Consider the following 20,754-nt stretch of genomic DNA (forward strand, 5'->3'; position numbering starts at 1 on the left):
CAGAAAAAAGATGGATCATATTTAAGAAGGATCAGGGTGGACACATGAACAAACATTACAAAACTGATGCACAATATGGGCTTTTGAGACACAGATCTCTTTAAAAATAGGCTTTGGTGGGCTAAATGTTGAAGAAACCATTAGTAACACATACAGACTGGCTAATGGTCATTTAAATAAATCAACATATGCATCATGTCAGCAAATAAATGCACTCACCTTTAGCTAAATCCTCCTCTTCCTTTTTGGTGGCTACTGTACCAGGATCTTTGGCAACTAGAGCTGGACTGGCCTTTGCCTGTTCAGCAGCCTAGCCAAAACAAAAGATGAAAAAATGAATCCAACAAAAATCTGGCAATACATTAAGATCACCATTTTGATTTCTATTCATCTGCCATATAAAAATCTAAAGTAACTGAGAGCATTTCAGTCCTCAAAGAAAAGTTTTACTAAGGCAAGGTAGTTTTCATTTTGTTTGCCAAACATTCTAAAATTCAAGACAACAAACTGTAAAATCCAGAGCTGAGGATAAACAGAATTTGTGAAACACTTTAAAAACAACCACAAAGATCTAATATACCTGTGAGCCAATAGCTGGGAAAGTAACTCCTTGCTCCTTAAGATTTTTTATCATAGCAGATATTAAACTAAGCTGTGGGTCATTCTTGAATTCATCAGTCCATTCCACCATAAGGGCTTTCAGCTTTTCACAAACTTTTGGATGACCCTGCATGGACAACAGAAACTAGTTAAGTAACGTAGAAATCTGATCTTAATTTCAAGAAATTTCATGTTACTGTCAATATAAAATATACAGATACTTTGTTTTGTAGTCAAGGTTAGCACTCAATCTTTACTAGAAACTGAGAATAGTACATCAGCATTGTGTTTGTACCAGTACAGTATGTGCTAGGCCCAAAATAAAGTAAAATAAGGTCATACAGAAGCCCTGTATTATCTTCATTTCACCACATTTGTATTTAGTGTTTCACGGCTGTTATTTAAAGTGAAAACAAAGTAGTTTATTTATAAATTAACACACCACACCTCCCCCAAACAGAATACCTCCGTTAAATAGTATGAAGTGACATTCACGAAGTTCTGAGAACCACAGTCTTTACAGTAATCTCTCTCCTTCCCCCCAACCCTTTCCAGTCCTCCAGAAGTACATTCCATTCCACTTTCAGATTATCCCAATTCTCTATGTGGTTTCACTCATAGATGAAATATATGCAATCATATATTGAATCAATATAATACATTACCTTATTCAACACATTGCTTACTTCACTGGCAAAATCTCTCGAACAGACTTCTAAATGAAAGATTTTGCCACAGTTTGATACACATGCTCCTAGAAGCTAAAGAAAGAAAGATTAAAACTCAGAGATTTTTTTGCAATATAACTTCCCAAGAAGAAAAATCGCTACATTAAAAAGAACCTACTGTTAATGCTTGCATAGCCACGTGGGGATCTTTATGGTTCACTCTCTTCATAATAGAGCGGAGGCAGTCTTTAGGCCTAAAAAACACAAGACAATTAAAAATATGTAATGGAATGAACATTTCCTGTTGCACTCATGACAATGCTGACAACACTAACAAACAGCCAGAACTCCCGAAAATTATGGGTAAATTATTTGGTAGCTTATAAGCGCAACATTTAAAAAATAAATTTAACACCATAAACAGATGTACACATTTCTATCTGTAGGATTTGTAGCTCTTAATTATAAAAACCTCTCAGTAATTTATATTACCTTTTGTACTTCGAGTGAATTACTGTAAATACTCCAGAAATGCATAAAATCCTTTGCAATTAGAGAACTGGAATTCTCTGTAGTCAATGCACCTACTCCTCTATATTTCACATATATATGTAAGAATATTGCCTTACAAACTGATTTACCAACACCATTTTTCTACTTTGATTTTGAATGACCACTGCTACATTCCTCAGAGCCTCTTTTAATCTATAGAATAACATTTATAAAGACATGTAATGATCCAATAATTTCTAAAAAACCTCTTAGACAATTTATATCAAAGTTTCAAACAATTAAATACAAAATTCAAGTCTTACCTATGTTGTGGTAGATAGAAATAACATGAAAAGCAACTTCAACAAAGAATTTGAAAGGGAATTTCAGAAAGTTTAGCATATTAAAATCTGTGTGACTTTCTGTTACTTTGTTCTGTCTATACAAGTAGTGGAAAGCTGAGCAAAGCTGAGATAGGAATTATCATGGGCATAAAATCATTATCTGTTGAATAGCCCTGAAAAGACAACCCTGGAAGAGGGTAAGTAGAAAAAGAGAAAGAGGATAAGAAAAGGTAAATCTAAACTAAGATTTTACACATTTATGGGGTTTACACATTTATAGCATGGTTGTCTTCGGGAGCAAAAGTATTTTTCTATTGAACTGGAATCCAAAAACTAACATGAAACTCAGGTATAAGTTACACCACCGCTTGGCTATACTATATTTGGCAGTGTCTACATTTTACAGAAATGTCCACCTCATATTTAGTGGTACTAATTATAGAAAGTGTTGTCACACAGCACAAGTAAATATCATTCAGTATATACCTTCATATAACCAATTATTACAAATGACAGCTTTAAGGCAAGTACTACCTTTTATCTATTAATTATCCAGGACTTTTCATATGTTCACTTTAATTGAGAAAGAATACAGGCTAAAATTTTCAGAAAAAACTGCTTTATTTAACCATTAACTTATGAGTAGGATTAACAATGTGATATTAGTGCAAGTGCAACAAAGCACTTGCCCATTGTTAAGCCAGTATTTATAAAGGTAGGGTGCAGAATCAAGAGCTTAGCAGTTCAGGAACAGGACCATCAGTGCAGGAGTTTTTTTACAAAGGAATCTAAAGTCTTATTAAAAGTAATAAAGTAATAAGAAAGCCTCAAAGCCAAATGATCATCCACACACCTCAAGTACAATCTACTTGTTCATATATTTAACAGAAATTATCAATACTTATGTGTTAAATGTTTTTAAATGGTCAAATTTTTAAAATAATTTTTTGATCACATGTACATTAAAAAAATAATCGAGGTGTACCAGTCTTTAGTCACACAGAGTAAGAAAATGTAATCTAGACAGGACTGTAAATTCTTATTTTTACTTCTAATTAACTCATCATACAATTTATTGTGTAAATTAACAAGAAGCACTATAGAGAAACCAGAGTGAAGCATACACCCTATGAGGGTAGAATTCTATCCACTTATTAGGCTTCTCTCCAAATCATATACAAATATTGTGCTGAAGTTCTGCTCCCATGATTCTATGATCAGAATTTCAGAGGCACCACAATGAGTAGTAATAACAAATAAGTAGGGTGAAAATATGGCAAGATACAACATAAGCTATGTATCATATATGGCATCATATACCAACATATCCAGAAAATACTCACAATAAATTTCAGTTCTAGTTTTAGAAAGAAAAAAAAAAAAAATCTGATTGAACCTTATTTAACAAATGCACAATTAGCAGTGTTTGCAGTCTAAAATACTACTCTGCACAAAATATTTCAGATGTGTTGAGGAATTTATGGTTCATTTACAGTCTAAGGTAACTCTGTGGGACTCAGCTATCCTCCTTGCTCTCTGAGAAACAGGCTGATCATAAAGCTTCCTGGTCAGCCTGCTAGACATACCCTGCAATGACAATACAAAATGCTACCAAGATTGCGTAATTTGAGGCAAAAAAAATAGAAGACTCATTGGAAAACTATCAAGTAAGCAATTTTGCTGCTCTCTCTTGCATGAACAGGCACAAAAACAACCAAAGAAGAAACAGCTAACCAGAACACTGACTTGCTGAGGCAGTGATTAATCCTTAAGGAATCAGAACAAAGTTAGGCAAGCAGCAATATGGACAAATCATTTCTCAATGACAATTTTCCAATACCCACCCCAAACGAGAGTGCTGCAATGAACGTTTCTATTTTCTCAACCATTGGTGTATTCTCTCAGCCACTGACTTCCTATTTTTCGGCCATCATTTTTTTTATCAAGTGACTTTGCTGGAGAAAAGCTGAAGTTGTGATAGTTTCAATGCAGACTGATATGTCTCATGAAATAAACATAAACAGTACAACTATCTCAAAGCCAAATGCAAACACAATTAGAGTAAGGAACTGGCTAGCACTGAAATGACAGAGGAAGGGGGGGCATCTTTGGAAAAATATACCACACCTGTCCTTTAATTTTTCCTTTTATTCTGTTTAATGAATCATTCAAATTTTATAATTTTATTTTATTCTGAGATGATAAACTACAGATTAACTTTTCTAAGAATTTTCATTGCAGCAAAGCAACGCTATGCAAAAATCTATACTTCCCTGTAGTCACGTTTAAAAAGCCAGTCAAATATACAATCACAGAATATCCTAAATTGGAAAGGACCAACAAAGATCATCAAAGTCCAGCTTGTAGCCCTGCACAGGACAGCCCCAAGAATCACACCATGTGATTAAAGTTTTTAAAATAAACAAGTTTTCAAGAATGCTGTACAAAAACGATTGCCCCTAACAGTAAAACCTTTGTTTTAATCGTGTTTTCATGTTGAAAAGGCAACTTACTCACTGAGCTAATACTAGCATAAAACAGGATGCAAACAATAGGATGTGCAACTGCTGAGCTGTATGAGTTCCTAAAACAAATTCAGAGATTAAAAAAATGTGTTGTCTCATCATTAGACAAGTTTTTAGATCATCTTAAGAACTGATATGCAAAACATACAGAATGTATTAATTCTATACTACATAAACCAGTATTTCATATATGCTACTGTAAACAAGTCATATTGTTTAAAATATTGACATATTTTCTGTCTTTCCTGTGCAGTTCTAATTTGGAAATTCACAAAAAACAGAGAAAGTAGTCAAAGAGAGGGATTCAGTGCAATTCTAACTTACTAAAATCTGTCTTAGTGGTTTGGATTAAAGGAAGCAAGATAACATTTTCAGCAATTTGTGATTCTCAGTATGGAGAGTACTACAGTGTAAAAAATAAGAGTAGCAATTATGTTATGGAACTGTAATTAATTTTTCTTAAGAGAAAATGCAGTACCTTTGTAGCATAACAGGTTTCCAACAACTAATCTGGATACAAACAAGTTGGCAGACAATGTACTACACCAAAAGTGCTACTTAAGGAGCAAGTATTCTTCTAGGCTAGTATTCTGTGGCTTCAGGTGTAAGACAATCCACATCCAGAATGCTGCAGACATGCGATGGAGCTTACTGATTGGTACAAAGAAAATCCATAAAGCAGAGATTTTGTCATCTAAACTTCTGCCAAGAACAGTAACAGACAGCTTGCACTGGAGGAGAATTGGTTAAAAGATTAAAGCTGATCCCAGTTAAGAAGACTAGCATCCTTGTCAGAGGAACTTAAACTGGAGGGGAATTTCAAACAGCTAAGCACATCTCATTTAAACTTCTTAATGGGAAACACTGTTTTGCTTCACCTTGCTACTGCGTGACTTAATCCATCAAAAACAAGGAAAACCTACTATCAGCAGGTTTTAACAGAATCTGAATTTAAGCAACAAGTCAGCTGGCAGCCTATTAAAAGCAGGATAAATATTACAAAGGTTAAAGTCCCACTTTTCTTTTAAAAAACAGCTTTATTAAGAAAAAGATTAAAATACAAACACACAAAAGAAAAATATCAAAACCAACACAAAAACCTCACAAATCCTCACAGGAATTTAGCTGCACATTACCAGAAGATTTCTAGCTTTCTCTGTACTGCTGTCTCTTGCAGCTACACACATTCAAACACTGTTCAGGCTATGTTGCTGTGAGACTAAATTTCATCTGTGGAAAGGCTTTCAGTGATTAAATAGAATACTGAAATATTCAATAATATAGTTGCTGTTACAGGCTCGGTATCAATATGACCAAGGAAGAGAAATGCAGTTTTACATACAAAGACTAATATGAAACATTATTAAGAACTTGCCAGCTGTTAGCTACAGTTATACACAACAGCACAGAAGTCTCAATGTACCATGCTATTTTTAAGTGCTCCTCTAGAGACTATCTCTAATCCCAAGGAATAAGCTTATTTGCAAACCTGTGCTTTGGAACAAAAGTCCCAGGTGGGACTTTGCTGTCTGGCATCTCATACTGTTCCTGGAAGTTTTACAAGGCAATCCAAGTCATTCTCAGAGAAGCCTTTCACAGCATCAAAGGCAGAACTCTCTTCTTGAGTCTGCTCCTTACCTGAATGGTTTCAGGGAATTAATTCAAAGGTGTATTTAAAACACTTCCAAAGCCTAATACTACACAGACTGAAAGCACTATAAATACACTGAAATTATGTCTTTAAACACTATTTTTTAGTTGCTAGCTCAAATTATACTTTATCTTTTCTTGTCCAAAAAGTAAGTTCATGCATAAGTTCTAGGAAAGAGCTCAGTAATCAATAATGGAAAAATTAGCAGCCCATATTAAGACGTGTTTAATTTTGTATCACATCTTCAAAATGCACATTTATCAAAGCCCTGTTGGCAGAGAATAGCTTCTGAAAACAAGGGGAAGAAGCACAAAGCCTCATTGTTTTCTGTGACAAAGACACTGGTGGTCTGATGGCAAGAACTATGGAGGGCAGCAGATACTTTATACCTCGGTTTTAGCGAAGTTTTGACATACAGCTGAAGCCCTTATAGTCTCCTTATCACACAATTGCTGAAATACAGGCTGGGTAAAAGGATGATAAGGTGGGTGGAAAACTGGCCTCCTAAGCTCAAAGAATCGTCACCTGTAGAGCAAATTCCAGTTAGCAGGCAGTATCTAGTGGTATTACTTCAGGGATTTTTATTGGGATCAACACTGCTCTCAGCAACTTACTGACCAGAGCAAGTTGAAGGAGAACAATCAATACACTAGAGGGCATGGCTAATATTCAGAAGGACCTGGGCAGGCTGGAAAAACGGGAAGACTGTAACTTCATCAAGTTCAACAAGAACAAGGGTAAGGAATTGCCTTTTGAATGAGGCCAGGAGCTGACCACATGAAAAGCAGGAAAAGATCTGCAGGTCTTATTGGGTGAGAGGTATCAGCAGGGCAGCCTGGCAGCAAAGGCAACCAACCACATCCTGGCTCAAGCAAGTGGTCAGCACAATGAACAGGGTCAGGAAAAGTGACTCTTCACCTCCATTCTGCACTTGTAAGATTGCATCTGGAGCACTTGGTCCAGTCTGGGGCTCCCCAGTGCAAGAAGGCCATTTACACCCTGCCTTAAGTCCAATGGAAAACTGCCAGGATGGTCAGGAAGGCTCACATACAAGGAAAGATGGGAGAGGTCCTTTCAGCTTTGAGAAGGGCAGACAAAAAGTGGCCTTACTGCTTTCTATAGCCAGTTAATCACAGAATACACGGAAGATGCAGCCAGACTCTTTCGTAGAGCTGCACAGTCATAGGACAAGATGCAACAGACAAACTGGAGCAGGGAAAATTGTAATCGGATTGCAGGATTAATTTTTTATTTACTTACTTAGTCAGTAGAAGTAGTTAAATACTGAAACATGTTGCCCACAGAAGTTGTGGAACCTTTGACCTTGGAGGCATTCAAGACTCGACACGGTTCTGAGCAACCTGATCTAATTAGACCTGTTTGAAGCTGGGGGGTTGGACTAGATGACCTCCAGAGGTCACTTCCAACTTAGATTATGATTTTGAAAGAAAAATGCTTCATGAAGCCTTCTGGGTTTACAGTGATACTTCTAAAACATATCAGTTTATTTATTCTATTACACTGGCAAAAAGCTGCTGTACACAAGTCCTAATTTGTACAGATCAGCCAGGATCTCCAAAGGAAGTACTCTAAAATATTTCAGCAGAAACCCCATATACTTTCCTTTTACTTGTAATCAATTTAAGTTAAATTCTGCTGTTGCAGAATTTTATAAAAGATAACAAAACTTTCATTTCTCTCATCTGGGTATGAGACTGAAAAAACAGAATTTAAGAAGTTTGGGGAGGAAATTCCCAAAGTCACTTACCCTGTGCGTGACTGTCCAACTTTATCACAGATGTCTAAGATGAGGCCCCAGTCCTCTGCAGTGTTCATCTCACTGGTTGCTTTCTCTGATAAATAAAGTATAAGTAAATCAAAATACAAATTAAAAAAAAAATAATTACCAACAAAGATGTTGAAATATTACCTCTTTGTATATTGCTAAATGTATGACAAATCCCTATATTTAATAAAATTCATATATTAGCAATGTTACCTCTAATTATTTTTAATTTTCTAATGTTCACTTGTGACCATGAATTTTAATTAATGAGCAAACATACTTTGAGGTTGTTTTTCCACATAATAAAGATGCACCCAGAAAACGACACAAGTAGTACAGCTACCAACAGATTATTTTTTCCATTTGAAACTATAAAGTTTATTAGGATATGATCATTGAAAGCATTAGTTCACTGTTTACAGAGTCAGATACAACCAAATTTATCACCTTCTCAGACACTAAACTGCTGTGTCTTGCATTTCCTTTCTACGTATTACATCTCAACAAGGATGATTTAAAAAGTCATCATAATCACTAAATTTTTATCTTCCCATTCTTATTTCTGCTTTGGATGATATATTTCACTGTTTCTTTTCAGCTACAAAGGCTGCTAAACAAACGCTAATCTCAAAGAAACCATTGAGACTCTTTCTTCCCAATTTTTTAAATAGGACGAAAGTCCCTGGTGAAGACTAAAGAAATAAAGAGAAGAGGTGGAGAAGGAATACATTTAATGTCAGAAGAAAAAATAAAGACTCCCTCCTTATTTCTTCCCCAGAAAAGTTTATTTACACTAAGAATAACAATAAATAAAAACATTAAAGGAAACTGAGCCTTACACTGCAGCTCAGTAGAAGATTTTCTAAATACTGATAGATCAGATCAGGACTGAAGAGCATAAGGGGATGCACAAGCATTTTCCATTAGTAACCCAACAGAAGGAGAATGGGCACAGAATAATACACTTTTTTTTCCCATCCCTCCTTCATCTAATGTCCACATGTTAATCTGCAAAACACAAAATATGCCGCTGGATGTTCTCTCAGATAAAATAAAACGACATTGCCTCTTCTCTCGAAACCCTGTCAGAAAACTTGCTGGATTACAACAAGTAGTCATTATCAACAGAAATATCAAAAATTATGGGTAGACACCATGCACCACCTAGCACTGAGATATATCAGCTGATCAACCAACCAGTTTATTTTCCTTTCAGTTTGTTCTTGTTACAAATCATGCTTATGACTAACAATCATAGAAATTCGTGATTTACAGGTAAGACACTTGAACTTCATGCCTTGCCTAGAGCCATCACAGGCCAAGGCAGTCTCCTAAAATTGCAGTCTATGTGCACAGCAGCTGCTCTGCCAGCAAAGTCAGCCTCAACTCTGAGGCACCACAACTGTTTTTTTTGAAACACAGAGCTCAAGTTGCCTACAGTGCATTCACCAAACTGAAAACGGCTAAGAAGCACAGTCCAGAGACACACAAAACAGACCACATGGAGTCAGTTTCCTTCCAAGACTCCACTGCTGCCAGTTCTACAGGAGTTGGACCAGCTCCAGTCAAAGTGAGCCTCCACAGTGCTCTCCAAAGCCTTAAGTTCCCACCAGGCTCCACACTCACCCATAGAGCCTCGCAAACCCAGACTCATGCCTAATGCTGCACTTCAGTTAGCACATCCTTCAGCAGAGAGATGAGCAATCCAATGGAACTGAAACCTTGGTCTTTTCCATTGTTCTACATAACAGACAGTTGTCTGTATTTTTGACAACAATCAATCCTTCTTTCCTCACAATGTCAACAAACAGAAACGACATGGCAATCAGTTATGTCCTCTGCAAACCAAGGACTAAACTAATGTATGCTTAATGTTTTAATATAACAGCAAACCATGCTTTATGCTAACTTAAATACTTTGGATAAAACTATAAGATGGTGGTTGATGAAATCCCTGATCCATATTAACCACACCAATTACAGCCCTTATTTTAATTCTCAATGAGAACATTTAGTAAATTTATTCATGAGTACAATTACAAGTTTTCTACCACGGCCACATTCCTTCTTGGCAGTTGAAGTTATTCCTATATAAAAACTGCCATTTACTTGCAATGCCTTCCCCCTTGTTGGACAGGGTATTTCCTCCACCATAAACACTAGATAGTTTCTTACTAAATTTCAGCCTGAAACCAAGTTTCACTGTATATTTTCAGCCTTCTGCAGTAACAATCACCCAATAATTCTATTGGATAAAAAATTTAATGGTAAGCCATGAAAAAAAAATTCCCTCTAGCGTTTTACTTTAATTCTTTCTCAAACAAGGGCAGTTAAAAGTTAAGAGCATACTGAGAATGTTAGCAGCACACTGTCTGAGCTGACTGTCCACAGAAAAGGCCACTATCTCTGCCAGAGCATTAGTAAATTACTATCGCCTTTCACCACTCTGAGAACAGGAGCAACAAAGATGCTTTGACAAAAATCCTACGTTGCATCAGTGTTTTGTAGACAAAATTATTACTTAAATCTACTTAAGTTAAATTACTTACACTATTATCACTTAAAATCCACGAATACTGTCTCTTCTTACATGAGGCACACACTAACAGGCAAAAAAAGAAGTTCATGTGCATTCAGTAGTTGCCTACCCTGCCTAGCAGCTGGCGCCCTCCCAGGATTTAGGTCCAGTTGACATGTCACTGGCAGACTATCATAGTATGAAATGGACTCTTACAGGGAAGGAAAAACAGACATTTGAGTTTAAAGTCTTAAGACAGGTTAGCACAGCACATAGAAGATAACTTAAAGAAGAAAGGTTCTACATCTTCCATCCTTGATCAAAATTAATTCAGGCGTAACAATATTAATGTTTAGTTCAGACCCTATCCCTCCACCTCATCATTGCTTTAAAATCTTATTCAACTTAGTGAATGCCAAGCCAGGATCAGGTAACAGTTCAAACTTTACCAAAATAATTTTAAAAGACAGCGCTGGCTCCTTCATGAAATCAGCATACTTCAAAACTTATCAATACTATGCCAAACACAAAGGAAGAAGGACTACATCACAGCTCTCTTCCATGAAGCTGCACCACTCAAATTCAAGGTATTGTTTTCTGAGAACAAGCAAGGCTGACAAATGAATACAGTCATTTTAACCAGTGCAAGACTGTACAATCTTATGTTACATCACGTTAATTTGTAGTAATTAATAGTTATTACTAATCCTAATTACTATTAATAGTATTTAGTAAAATAATAGTATTAAATTTGTTAAACTGGCTTTTTTCCTTGAGATTTTTTTCATTACACATCTTCATCTCTCACTGATGCCTAAAACAGGCTACCTGAAACAGAGGCCAAGACAGATTAGGAGTATAAAAAGAGGACAAATTTATTCAAGGCCTTCAAGGTACATTCGGGCAAGCAAAGTCCCCCTCAAAGGGACTACACCCAGAATGGATGCTGGATCACAAGCTCTTCACCTTTTACAAGTTCTGTCCTATTAGCATATTGGTCCCTAATTCCCCAAGCACACCTTCAGGAGATGATGCTGACCACCCCAGGCCTGCTCCCCCTTTCCCACCATTGTTTACATATTTTCAGGCCCTAGGGCAATGAATGTGTCCTTGAATCTCTACCCAGAGTGCTTTGTTTTGGCTGAAGGTGTTAAGAACAGACGTTTTTAGCATTTTGTAAGAAGCACAGAACTACACCAAGTTACAGGTACATGAAGAGTAAAAAGACCAGACATTATTAAGGCACCATCACCTTTACTTTTTTAGGAGTCATTTAATATTATTTTCTTACCAGTAATTCCATAAAGACAGACACACAAAGTGGTAAGTACCACAATTTTAGAGGAAAACAATAATTGGATCTATGAGTTCTTTGGTCAAACACAACAATGATCTGGCAAAATATAATAATACCTGTCTAAATTACTTCAACAATTCATTTAGTTACTACAACAAAAGAAAAAGAGAGAAAACCAATACATCCCATTTTTCAGCCACTTTGCAACGCACAGAGCATGGGATCACTAGGCCTCTCCTTTTATACTTCTGTTTTCAGAACACTAACTATACTGGGCCAGACCGATTCCATCTTGCCCAACATTCAGTCTCTAACACATACATTATACCTAAAGCAGGTGCCTAGGAAAATATAAAAGAGAATAAGGTACACATTAGTTGTACTTCCCTACCAACACACCTTTTAGTGACCAATGATTTGTAGCTTCATAACTTCTGAGTCAGAAACGGTGCTGCAACCACACAAGCATTGTCATAAATCAAACACAGAACAAATAAAGTATTGTGAAGCAAAATGCATCTCCTATGATGGAAATCTCAGCAGTGTTTGTAACTTCGAAGTTTCTCAGTAAGCTGTAGTGTCCTTCAAATAAAACACCTAGATGCTGAAGTCATCCTTCCAAATGTATATTCTTTTTTCAAGTAAACCGCTGAATAAAATTTATACAAAACTGAATAGCACCTGGCTTCTAAAGAAAACACCATTCCTCATTACGAATGCCATAGACTCTCACTGAAATACTGTACCTAAAACCCAGAAGACAGCATCACACCTGTTGAATGAGAAGCCAGGCCAGGAAGGCCTAAATATATGAGTTTGATTACTTATATTTTGCTTGTAGCATAAGTACACAGGCTCTTGCATGGGCTCCTTAGGGATACCTGAATCAACCTGCCTCTCCTTGTGTTGCAAAGTTCATTAACTGTGTTGAGGCCCCATTTCCCTATAATTTACACAAACCTGAACACTTGGAGCATTGATAAAATTCTGTTTGCTCCTCCAGTTTTGTGCATTATTTATAAATTAGAAGCAAACCAAAAATATTTGCACTGTGATTGTATTTGAAGTTCCCTATTACATACAAAACACCACTGCAGTTGATCATTTTAGGACAGAAGAAAAAAAAACCCCTTTTCTCAGAAGGAAATAAAAATTCCTAAAATTCATACCTGTCCTAAAAGAAATTTATCATCAGATTTACAAAGTCTTATTAAACAGAAGAATAGCAGTGCATGCTGAAAAAATCCATTGCCAGATTTAGTGGTTGATGCTTTAGGTGCTGGTAGTAGGAATATAAATATTGCTGCAGGTTTTCCATGGAAATATGTGCTAGTCACTTGATTCCTCTGCCTCAGTTCTGCATCTTAACAATAGCATTTTACTACCTTATTAGAAATTTGCAACTGTTCAGATACTGCAGTGAACCAACCACATGATGCATTTCTTAAAGCAGAAAACTTAGTGACTAGCCATTGCTAGTCCCTCATTTTCAGAGGGAGGTCTTGGCAGGCTTGAGCTTTTCAAGCTTTAGATTTCACTGAAGTTTATTTCAAAAAAAACCAATTTTAGAACTGAGCTATTTTTCTGCAACAAAGTCTCAAAGATGTTAAAACCAGCAGAATTTCAAGAAATAAGAAATCTACATCAAAACACCCTCAAATCCAACACTTAAAATGTACGTAATTTGAAGCAGTCAAAAAATATCAGTAAAAACTGTCAGAAAATTATACCAAACTTAGGTTTTTAACCATCCTACTTATTATTTGCTTTTATTCTATTCATGGATGTAATATCATTTTCACAGTTGGACATTGTTAAAATGAAATACTGAAGTTGTAACTTCAAAGAAAAGAATGGCTAAAGAAAATCTTCAAAAGAATAGCTAAAGAAAGACTTCAACTCACAGACTCATATTACAATCACTTTCTAGCAGAATGAAAAAAATTCTCAAAAATCTGTCATGTCATTGTTAATGCCACAGAATCAAAAAAAATTCAACACTCCCCTCAGCCTTCTCTCCTCCTCTTCCATTCAAAGTTTTGTTTTCTTCACAAGGCTAAACAAATAATTTGCCCTTCTCTATAAAATCACAAATACTAAAATTCCAAAGTAATATAGTTTAAATAGCTCTTAAAGACTGAAATTGACTGCAAATTTTACTTTCTTTTTGCTGGCACTTGCTGAGAAGTTCAGATTACATACCATTCCACACCACTGAAGTTAAATTCAATTATATTTTGTTCTTTTTGTCTGTCAAACAAAATGAACAAATACATTTGTTGGCCCACTCTATAAAAGCCACCACTTGAATATTAACCACTTTGCATTTCACTAACATGCCCAGAACTTCATAAGAAGAATATGTCCAACCAGATTCCATTTAGACAAGATTGAAAACAACCTCTAGAAGGCAATGAAACTATAGAGAGGAACTAGAATTCCATGCACCATTAACTTTGGTAAAGCTAGTAACCAAATTCTGCAGTTTAACTGTATCCCCATTTGCAGTGTTCCCAAGTCCTTACAGGAGCAATTGTAGAAGTGTCCCATGAAAGCACTGCAGCTGATCAGAGGCATAGTAAGCAGCAGTGACTGAGGCCACCTCAACTCATTCCTTCAAAAGACTGTGTAGGATCTCACTGGGCATGAAGCAGCCCAGCCAAAATGAACATCGCTCAACAAAATGAACTGAGCAGAATGAAGGCAAAAGAATTCACGACCTGGTTAGAAAAGGCTGAAATCGTAAGACAAGCTGAACAAAAGTAAGTTAGATGTTCAGCTGTCTCATGCTAACCCAAACAAATCCATAGAACTCAAACTACCTTTCACCCACAAATATTACAACACAACAGGAAGGTGAGCACATTAGAGATACACGCAAAGGATGAACAGTCCATAAACAAGGTGTATCACAGGAACGTCATACTAACAAATGGGGCCAGGATATATTTGCAGAGCCCCACAAGCCAAGCGACACTAGAAGCATTTCAGAAGGAAGATCAGCAAGAAACTTAATTTTTCACATCAGGTATGCAGTGTTATTTTTATCAGCTAGAGGAACAGATTTTACATGTTGGAGATCTACTTTGATTCTTCTGAATTTTGATATTATAATGCACACTGTCACAGCTGAAATGAGGAGAAGCGCTTAAAGAGACAGTTCTTCCCTGGGAGGAAAGAAAGAAAATTACCAGAAAAGTACGATTTTTGACTATAGAAAATACTATGTTGGCTTCAAAGTCCCCAGCTGAACTCAAGAGTCTGGTAATTGATAGTGAAAAAGATTTTTTTTGTTGGCTGAAATATTGAAGGGGTATTCCACTCAGTCTTATCCAGTTAGCACTGCCATTTTTCACTGAGAACATAACACCAAAGGTATCTTTAAGTAATAAGTTCCTTTTTTTTTAACATTTATAAACATTTATAAATAACTGAAAAGCGGGGTGGCTATAGGTCCTTTTGTACACATTTTCTGCTCAGTCTCCCTCTTAGGTCACAGTTAATGTTGTTTATAAAACAATGCTGAGAAAAAAAGTAGGCCATCTAAGGCAAAAAAGTGCCAGTCTCATGACAAGATGAACCAATCACTGGAATTCCTCTTCCCTTGAAGCTGATGTTAACTCACAGTCTGCAGTCTCCATAATGATCTGGGGTCAAGAAACTCATCAGTGACAATTTTCCCTTCTTTTGGCAAACCTGGCCTGACACAGAAAGTCCAGCTCACAAAGACATGTAATTGGATGTTTTGAAGATGTTGACTAACCAAGGGGATGAATCTAAAGAACAACAAGTTTAAATAGCAAGAGGATTTTATTCCAGGAAATTGCACCACGGGAATCACGGTCAAACCATTTCTTACATTCTAATAGCATCAAACTATAGGCTGATCTGTAATTCAAGCATGTTATTAAATATCTGAAGAGTCAGTAACATAAAATTATCAACAACTGCTATAGTTAATAAAACACAGGGAAAATGATTGCAAGTCACATCAAGCTCTACTACCTTACTACACTACCTGCTTAATTTCCTATTACTGTAAATAGTAAGCCTGAATTTCTTCCCACTCCTGTGCTACCTCGAACCATCACAGTAAGAACTAAAGTACCATCCAAAGCAAATACAAACACCTTCATTCTTTACTATGTGTAAGAAAAAAGAAGTCCAAAACCCCCCATGTTTTTTAAACACCTCCTCTTAATATTGTGTGTGATTTTATGACAACTTATACCAGAACCTGAGTTACAGATTTTATTCTTGAGATAGTATCTAAATGACACTTGAGAATTGCTTCAGCAGTAAGTTCTTCATCAAACCTAGCCTAAGCACAGCTACATTACTAATTAGCCTGTCATGACAGATTAGTAGACAGTCTTTTGATTCTTAAAGCACATTTCACCATTATTTTACCCAAGTCAAACTTACAGATAAATATGCATTTCTCAGGAACAACTCCCTGAGAATAATTTTTTGATTAAGATTGAGAAACATGGCAGAAACAGACGAGCCATGAACCTAATAAGAACACTTTTAATTCTAACCCCTCAAATGAAGGATTAACATTTCTTAATTATATTATCAACAGGCCCAGTTGTTTGATGATTTTTTTTTCTTTTTAATTTCCATTAGTATGCTCCTTACTTGGACACACTGACAAAGGTTCCCTGACTTGATTGTGAAAACTTGTGTCACCACTGATTAGCATCCCTTCCTGTTGAAATATTCCTAAATATGGTAAAAAGAAACTTCAGAAAATGACAAGTATTTGGGCTTCATCCAGAGATTCAGACTCTTGAGGATGACAAGGGTTAACTTCCTCAAATCTCTTGGCATTCTTTAATTTAATAGCAGTCTTGAACAACATTCTTTTGCCAACTACACCTGAAAAAACAGGTGCACCCCTCAAAATCTCTGTACCAAGATGACATTAAATGGTAAACTATAATGGATGACCAGGTTCCACTGCAGCAGCATGCTAACAGGACTAGCCAAACACTGCTAACTGGCCCGAAAAACTCACAAATTTGTCCTGAACGTAAGACATGCTCCTCAAAACAATGGAGAACTATTTAGTTCCACATATGTTCTCTGCAATCCATCATCCTAAATGGTTCCAAAATAATTTCCAACTACTCCACAGCATTGGTCAGCTGTTCAGTAGACAAGAACGCACAGCTATCGCAGCAACACTATCAACTAACACCAATGTCCAAACTCACAAGAAATTAAGAATAGCTGCTGACTGCCTTTCTGCTTCAGGAACCTGATTTTCAAAAGAAAACTTTCTTGCTGGGTAAGAACAAAAGCAGAGCACTCAACTTTCACTCTGAGAAAATAAATGGAAAACAGCACTACAGCTTGACAACTTTTGGAAGTTTCCTGAGAATATGAGAGCTCACTCTACAGCTGATGCTATCTTATGAAGCCTGCCAAAAAATTCATCCAGATAATAGCACGTTCCCAAGGGGCCTCAGAGAAGAAGAGCCCAGGGATGCTTTCCGGGAGACTTCATCATTCCCATCTCCCTGGCAAAAATCCAGTTAAGTGATGGATAAAGGCAGCAGGCTCCTGAAAGTAGGCTGTCACCAACTGAACAGCCTGCTGCTCCTTCAGTCTCCCTCAGGACACCATGAAAGGGGCCAAAAGAAAGAGGCTGTTTACTGGGGAAAATTAGCCCATTGCCCACTACCTGCCTTTCCAAGAACACTTAAGGACTGAGTAGTTATTTCTCTCTCCTCATACAGTATACAGAATAACACTTCGAAAATTATTTACTGGTGATCATATTAGACAAGCACAGTAAATAAGGCATTGGCATTCTCTGCACCTAGAAAAGAGCAAATAGCCACTGAAGAACTTGCTGGGTGCTACTGCCCTGCATTGAGACTCACAGTGCTAAGGAGCACGTTCACTGGACTGAGCTCAAGAGAGACCCATTCAGCAGTCTGAGCTTCCCTGCCAGCCAAAGGCACTAGGAAGAAAAAAGTGAACACCTGCCAGAACCTAAGCCTATCACTTTTTAATCTCATTAGATCATATCATTCTCACAGATAATATTACCAATGTTTCAATCCTCTAATAGTCTGTGGAAAACTGACAAGCAATACAATCTCTTCCTCACTTTCAGCTGTCAAATTACACTGGAAGAGAGCAGAACAACTTAAGAAAAATGATTTACTACTTTCCAAAGTAAGTCAGTCAAGTTTGCCACAAACAAAGTCATTAACTGAAGCGCAGTCTTCAGCTTAAAAGTGTTAAAAGTTCAAAATGAGAAGACCGAGCTGTGTCTTATTTTGATACAACAGACTAAGAATTTCTGATAACATACATACAGACTTTGTCCCCCTACTTTGTTTATGCACTAATACTTTCCCCTGAAAAGACACAGACTTCAAACGGTTCTGACTTGCTCTTTCTTTGAAGAGCTGGAAGAATTAAATCGCAGCCCAAACGTCTAAAGTTTGATAAACACTAAGAAACAATGTATCTGTAGTTGAAAGTTACAGCAAGTATAAGGCTATTGTGAAATGGTTTCAAGAGACTTATACAGTGTTACACTGCTGAAAGAAAATAATCGCGGGGAAGGGGGGGCTACTTACCCACATATGAGAAAAAGTCCCTTTATATTATGTGATTCCCCAGACAAAGCTTTTATTACAGTAAAACAGATGTCAGCAGCAGGTCGAAACCAAACCATATTACACAATCTCAAATCAGACACACAAAACTAATTATTAACTGTCTATGTGTTATTTTACCTACAGTTTGGACACATCAGCATTAAGCACAATTTTTGTCAAGTAAAAGCCAGATATTTCCTCTCCATCTGGTCTGGCCTTGTAACAAGCAAGGTGGGGATGACACCTGATCTCAGCACGTCAAGTTTTACTTGAAAGGAAAAGAGAAAGCTCCCACAGGAATCCCCTTTCCAGCACTAAATACAAAACGCTTTGACGATTTTCTCATGCCTGTCTATGAAGCAACTGTAGATGGTGCTTTTTACTGTTCATCCTTCCAACAACACTCCAGCGCGGACCTTGCTCACTACTTGTTTTGCTGCGCTGCAGCGTTACTGGCGCTGAGCAGGCCAGCTCGTCCCCCTGGAGCATCCCCGCGCCCGCCGCCCCGGCCGTGCGGCCAGCAGGGCCCGCAGGAGCCCCGCGCTGTCACCGGCCAGGCCGCAGCCCCCGCCGCCCCCACCGGGACTCATCCCCGGCCCGCCCGGGCCGCTCAGCTGCTCCCGCTTCCCGGCCGGGCGCCAGCGAGCCCAGCAGCGCCGGGCCGGGATAGCGGGCCGACCGCCCGTGGGGATGCAGCGGGAGCGGGTCGCAGGGCCGGCCGCCCGCGGGGTTCCCTCGGGCACAGGCCGGGCCGCGGCGCCGCGGGAGCCACTCACCCACATCCTGGTCGAAGGGGTTGGTGGCGAAGAGCGGCATGGCGGGGCGGGGGGCGCGGGGCGGCCGCCCCTCCCGGCAGCGCGGCGGCAGCGGCGGCGGCGAGAGAGAGCAGCCCTCGGCGGCGGCGGCGGCAGCGGCTCCTCCTCCCGCCCCGGGCAGCTCCGCCGCCACCTCCTCGCAGGGCCGGCGCCGCCTCCCGCGCAGCACGCCGGGAACCGGGGCTGGACTCGCCGCCGACGCTCGGCGTTCCGCCCCGCCGCCCCGGGCCGGGAGCTGAGGGCTGGCACGGCTACCCCGGGCGGATGGTTACGTTATTTAGTTATGCGCAGCTCTTTCGTCCGCCCTGCTTGGGAGACACGGGTTTTGTACCCAGGCAGGTTTGCTTCCTGGAGAGGATTTTTGGAGCTTCCCTATACGTTGGGCTGAGTGAATATTTTCATTGGGGATGCCATGGTGCTTATGCCATGGGTAGCCTGATGGCGAAGTGAAGGCTGGTGGTTAAGCCAGCATTTCTCACGGCATAGCACGGTCGCCTGACTGCTTCTCCGCGGTCACATCCCATGCAGATAAGTAGCTCTCAGCTGGTCACACGGCCTGGAATATCCCGTGGCCTTTGGTCGCCTATCTTGCTGCTCCACTTTGGAAGAGTGTGTTCCTGGCCTCAGTGGGGTGTGTCCCACGTTAACAATGTGACTCATAGGATAAGACACGTTCTGCCTATTCCTGCTGTCACATAAAGCTCTTAAGTCATTATCCTTGAGGCCTTTTAGTACTTTTTCGATCACTATGAACTAGTTGGGTTGCAAATTGAGTAAAACTGGGCTCGTGTATACACTTGGGGGAAGAGTCAGACAGAGCGATAAGGACACATCACAGCCGTGCAAACAAGGAATGAAAAGGGTACTACTACTGTTTGCAGGGCAGAAACGCTAGCTGCAATCAATAGCACTAACCATGCTCAATAATGAATGTGATTGCATGCATTAGGCAGACTTCTGACACATCAAATGAAAACTGCACACCAAGCCTCTTCCCACAGGGATTTACAGTCACTAGGCACTTTGTTATATTACTAAGGTTTTTTTCCCAGATCTCTAGTTCTGCTTCTTTACTTATCCGTAACAACTGTTTTCAGCAGCTAATGCAGGTCAGCATTGGTCTACTGCTTAGAGCTGACTACTTGTAAAGAATTGCATGTTTTCTTTGGATTCTGCCTCAGTTCCACAATATCTGCTAGATATTCTCAGAAGATGTTTTACCTCCTCTCCATTCATCATCCCCCATTATGTTCACAAAAGATATATGGTAGGCGTTCTCTGAGCCTGTTTCATGCTTTCCTTTTTCATCCCTTCTTTCTGATGGGTTTCAAAATGAATTGTAGGAATCTTTTTAAAACAAGCAGAGGTTGTATGCAGTAGTCCCACAGGAAGAGCGAACACAAGACACATGGGGAACTGGGGTTTTAGACTGCCTTCT

At 38.6% G+C, this 20,754-nt stretch overlaps 1 protein-coding gene across 1 annotated transcript in view; it reads right to left on the reverse strand.

Annotated features, from left to right (window-relative positions):
- STAM (signal transducing adaptor molecule) overlaps positions 1–19,475 on the reverse strand; it is a 33,686-nt gene extending 14,211 nt beyond the window's left edge. The window contains exons 1-6 of the mRNA XM_085050594.1: positions 19,278–19,475; positions 8,049–8,133; positions 1,447–1,522; positions 1,266–1,361; positions 581–727; positions 220–310 (exon numbers count right to left, since the gene is read on the reverse strand). Coding sequence (XP_084906720.1) covers positions 220–310; positions 581–727; positions 1,266–1,361; positions 1,447–1,522; positions 8,049–8,133; positions 19,278–19,317 — 535 coding nt within the window. The 5' untranslated portion in view covers positions 19,318–19,475. The remainder of the gene's footprint in view (positions 1–219; positions 311–580; positions 728–1,265; positions 1,362–1,446; positions 1,523–8,048; positions 8,134–19,277) is intronic.
- Between the last annotated feature and the right edge of the window lie 1,279 nt (positions 19,476–20,754).

The sequence above is a fragment of the Lichenostomus cassidix genome, chromosome 2, assembly GCF_008360975.1.
Source record: "Lichenostomus cassidix isolate B80296 chromosome 2, HeHo_3.0, whole genome shotgun sequence".
Lineage (NCBI taxonomy): Eukaryota > Metazoa > Chordata > Aves > Passeriformes > Meliphagidae > Lichenostomus > Lichenostomus cassidix.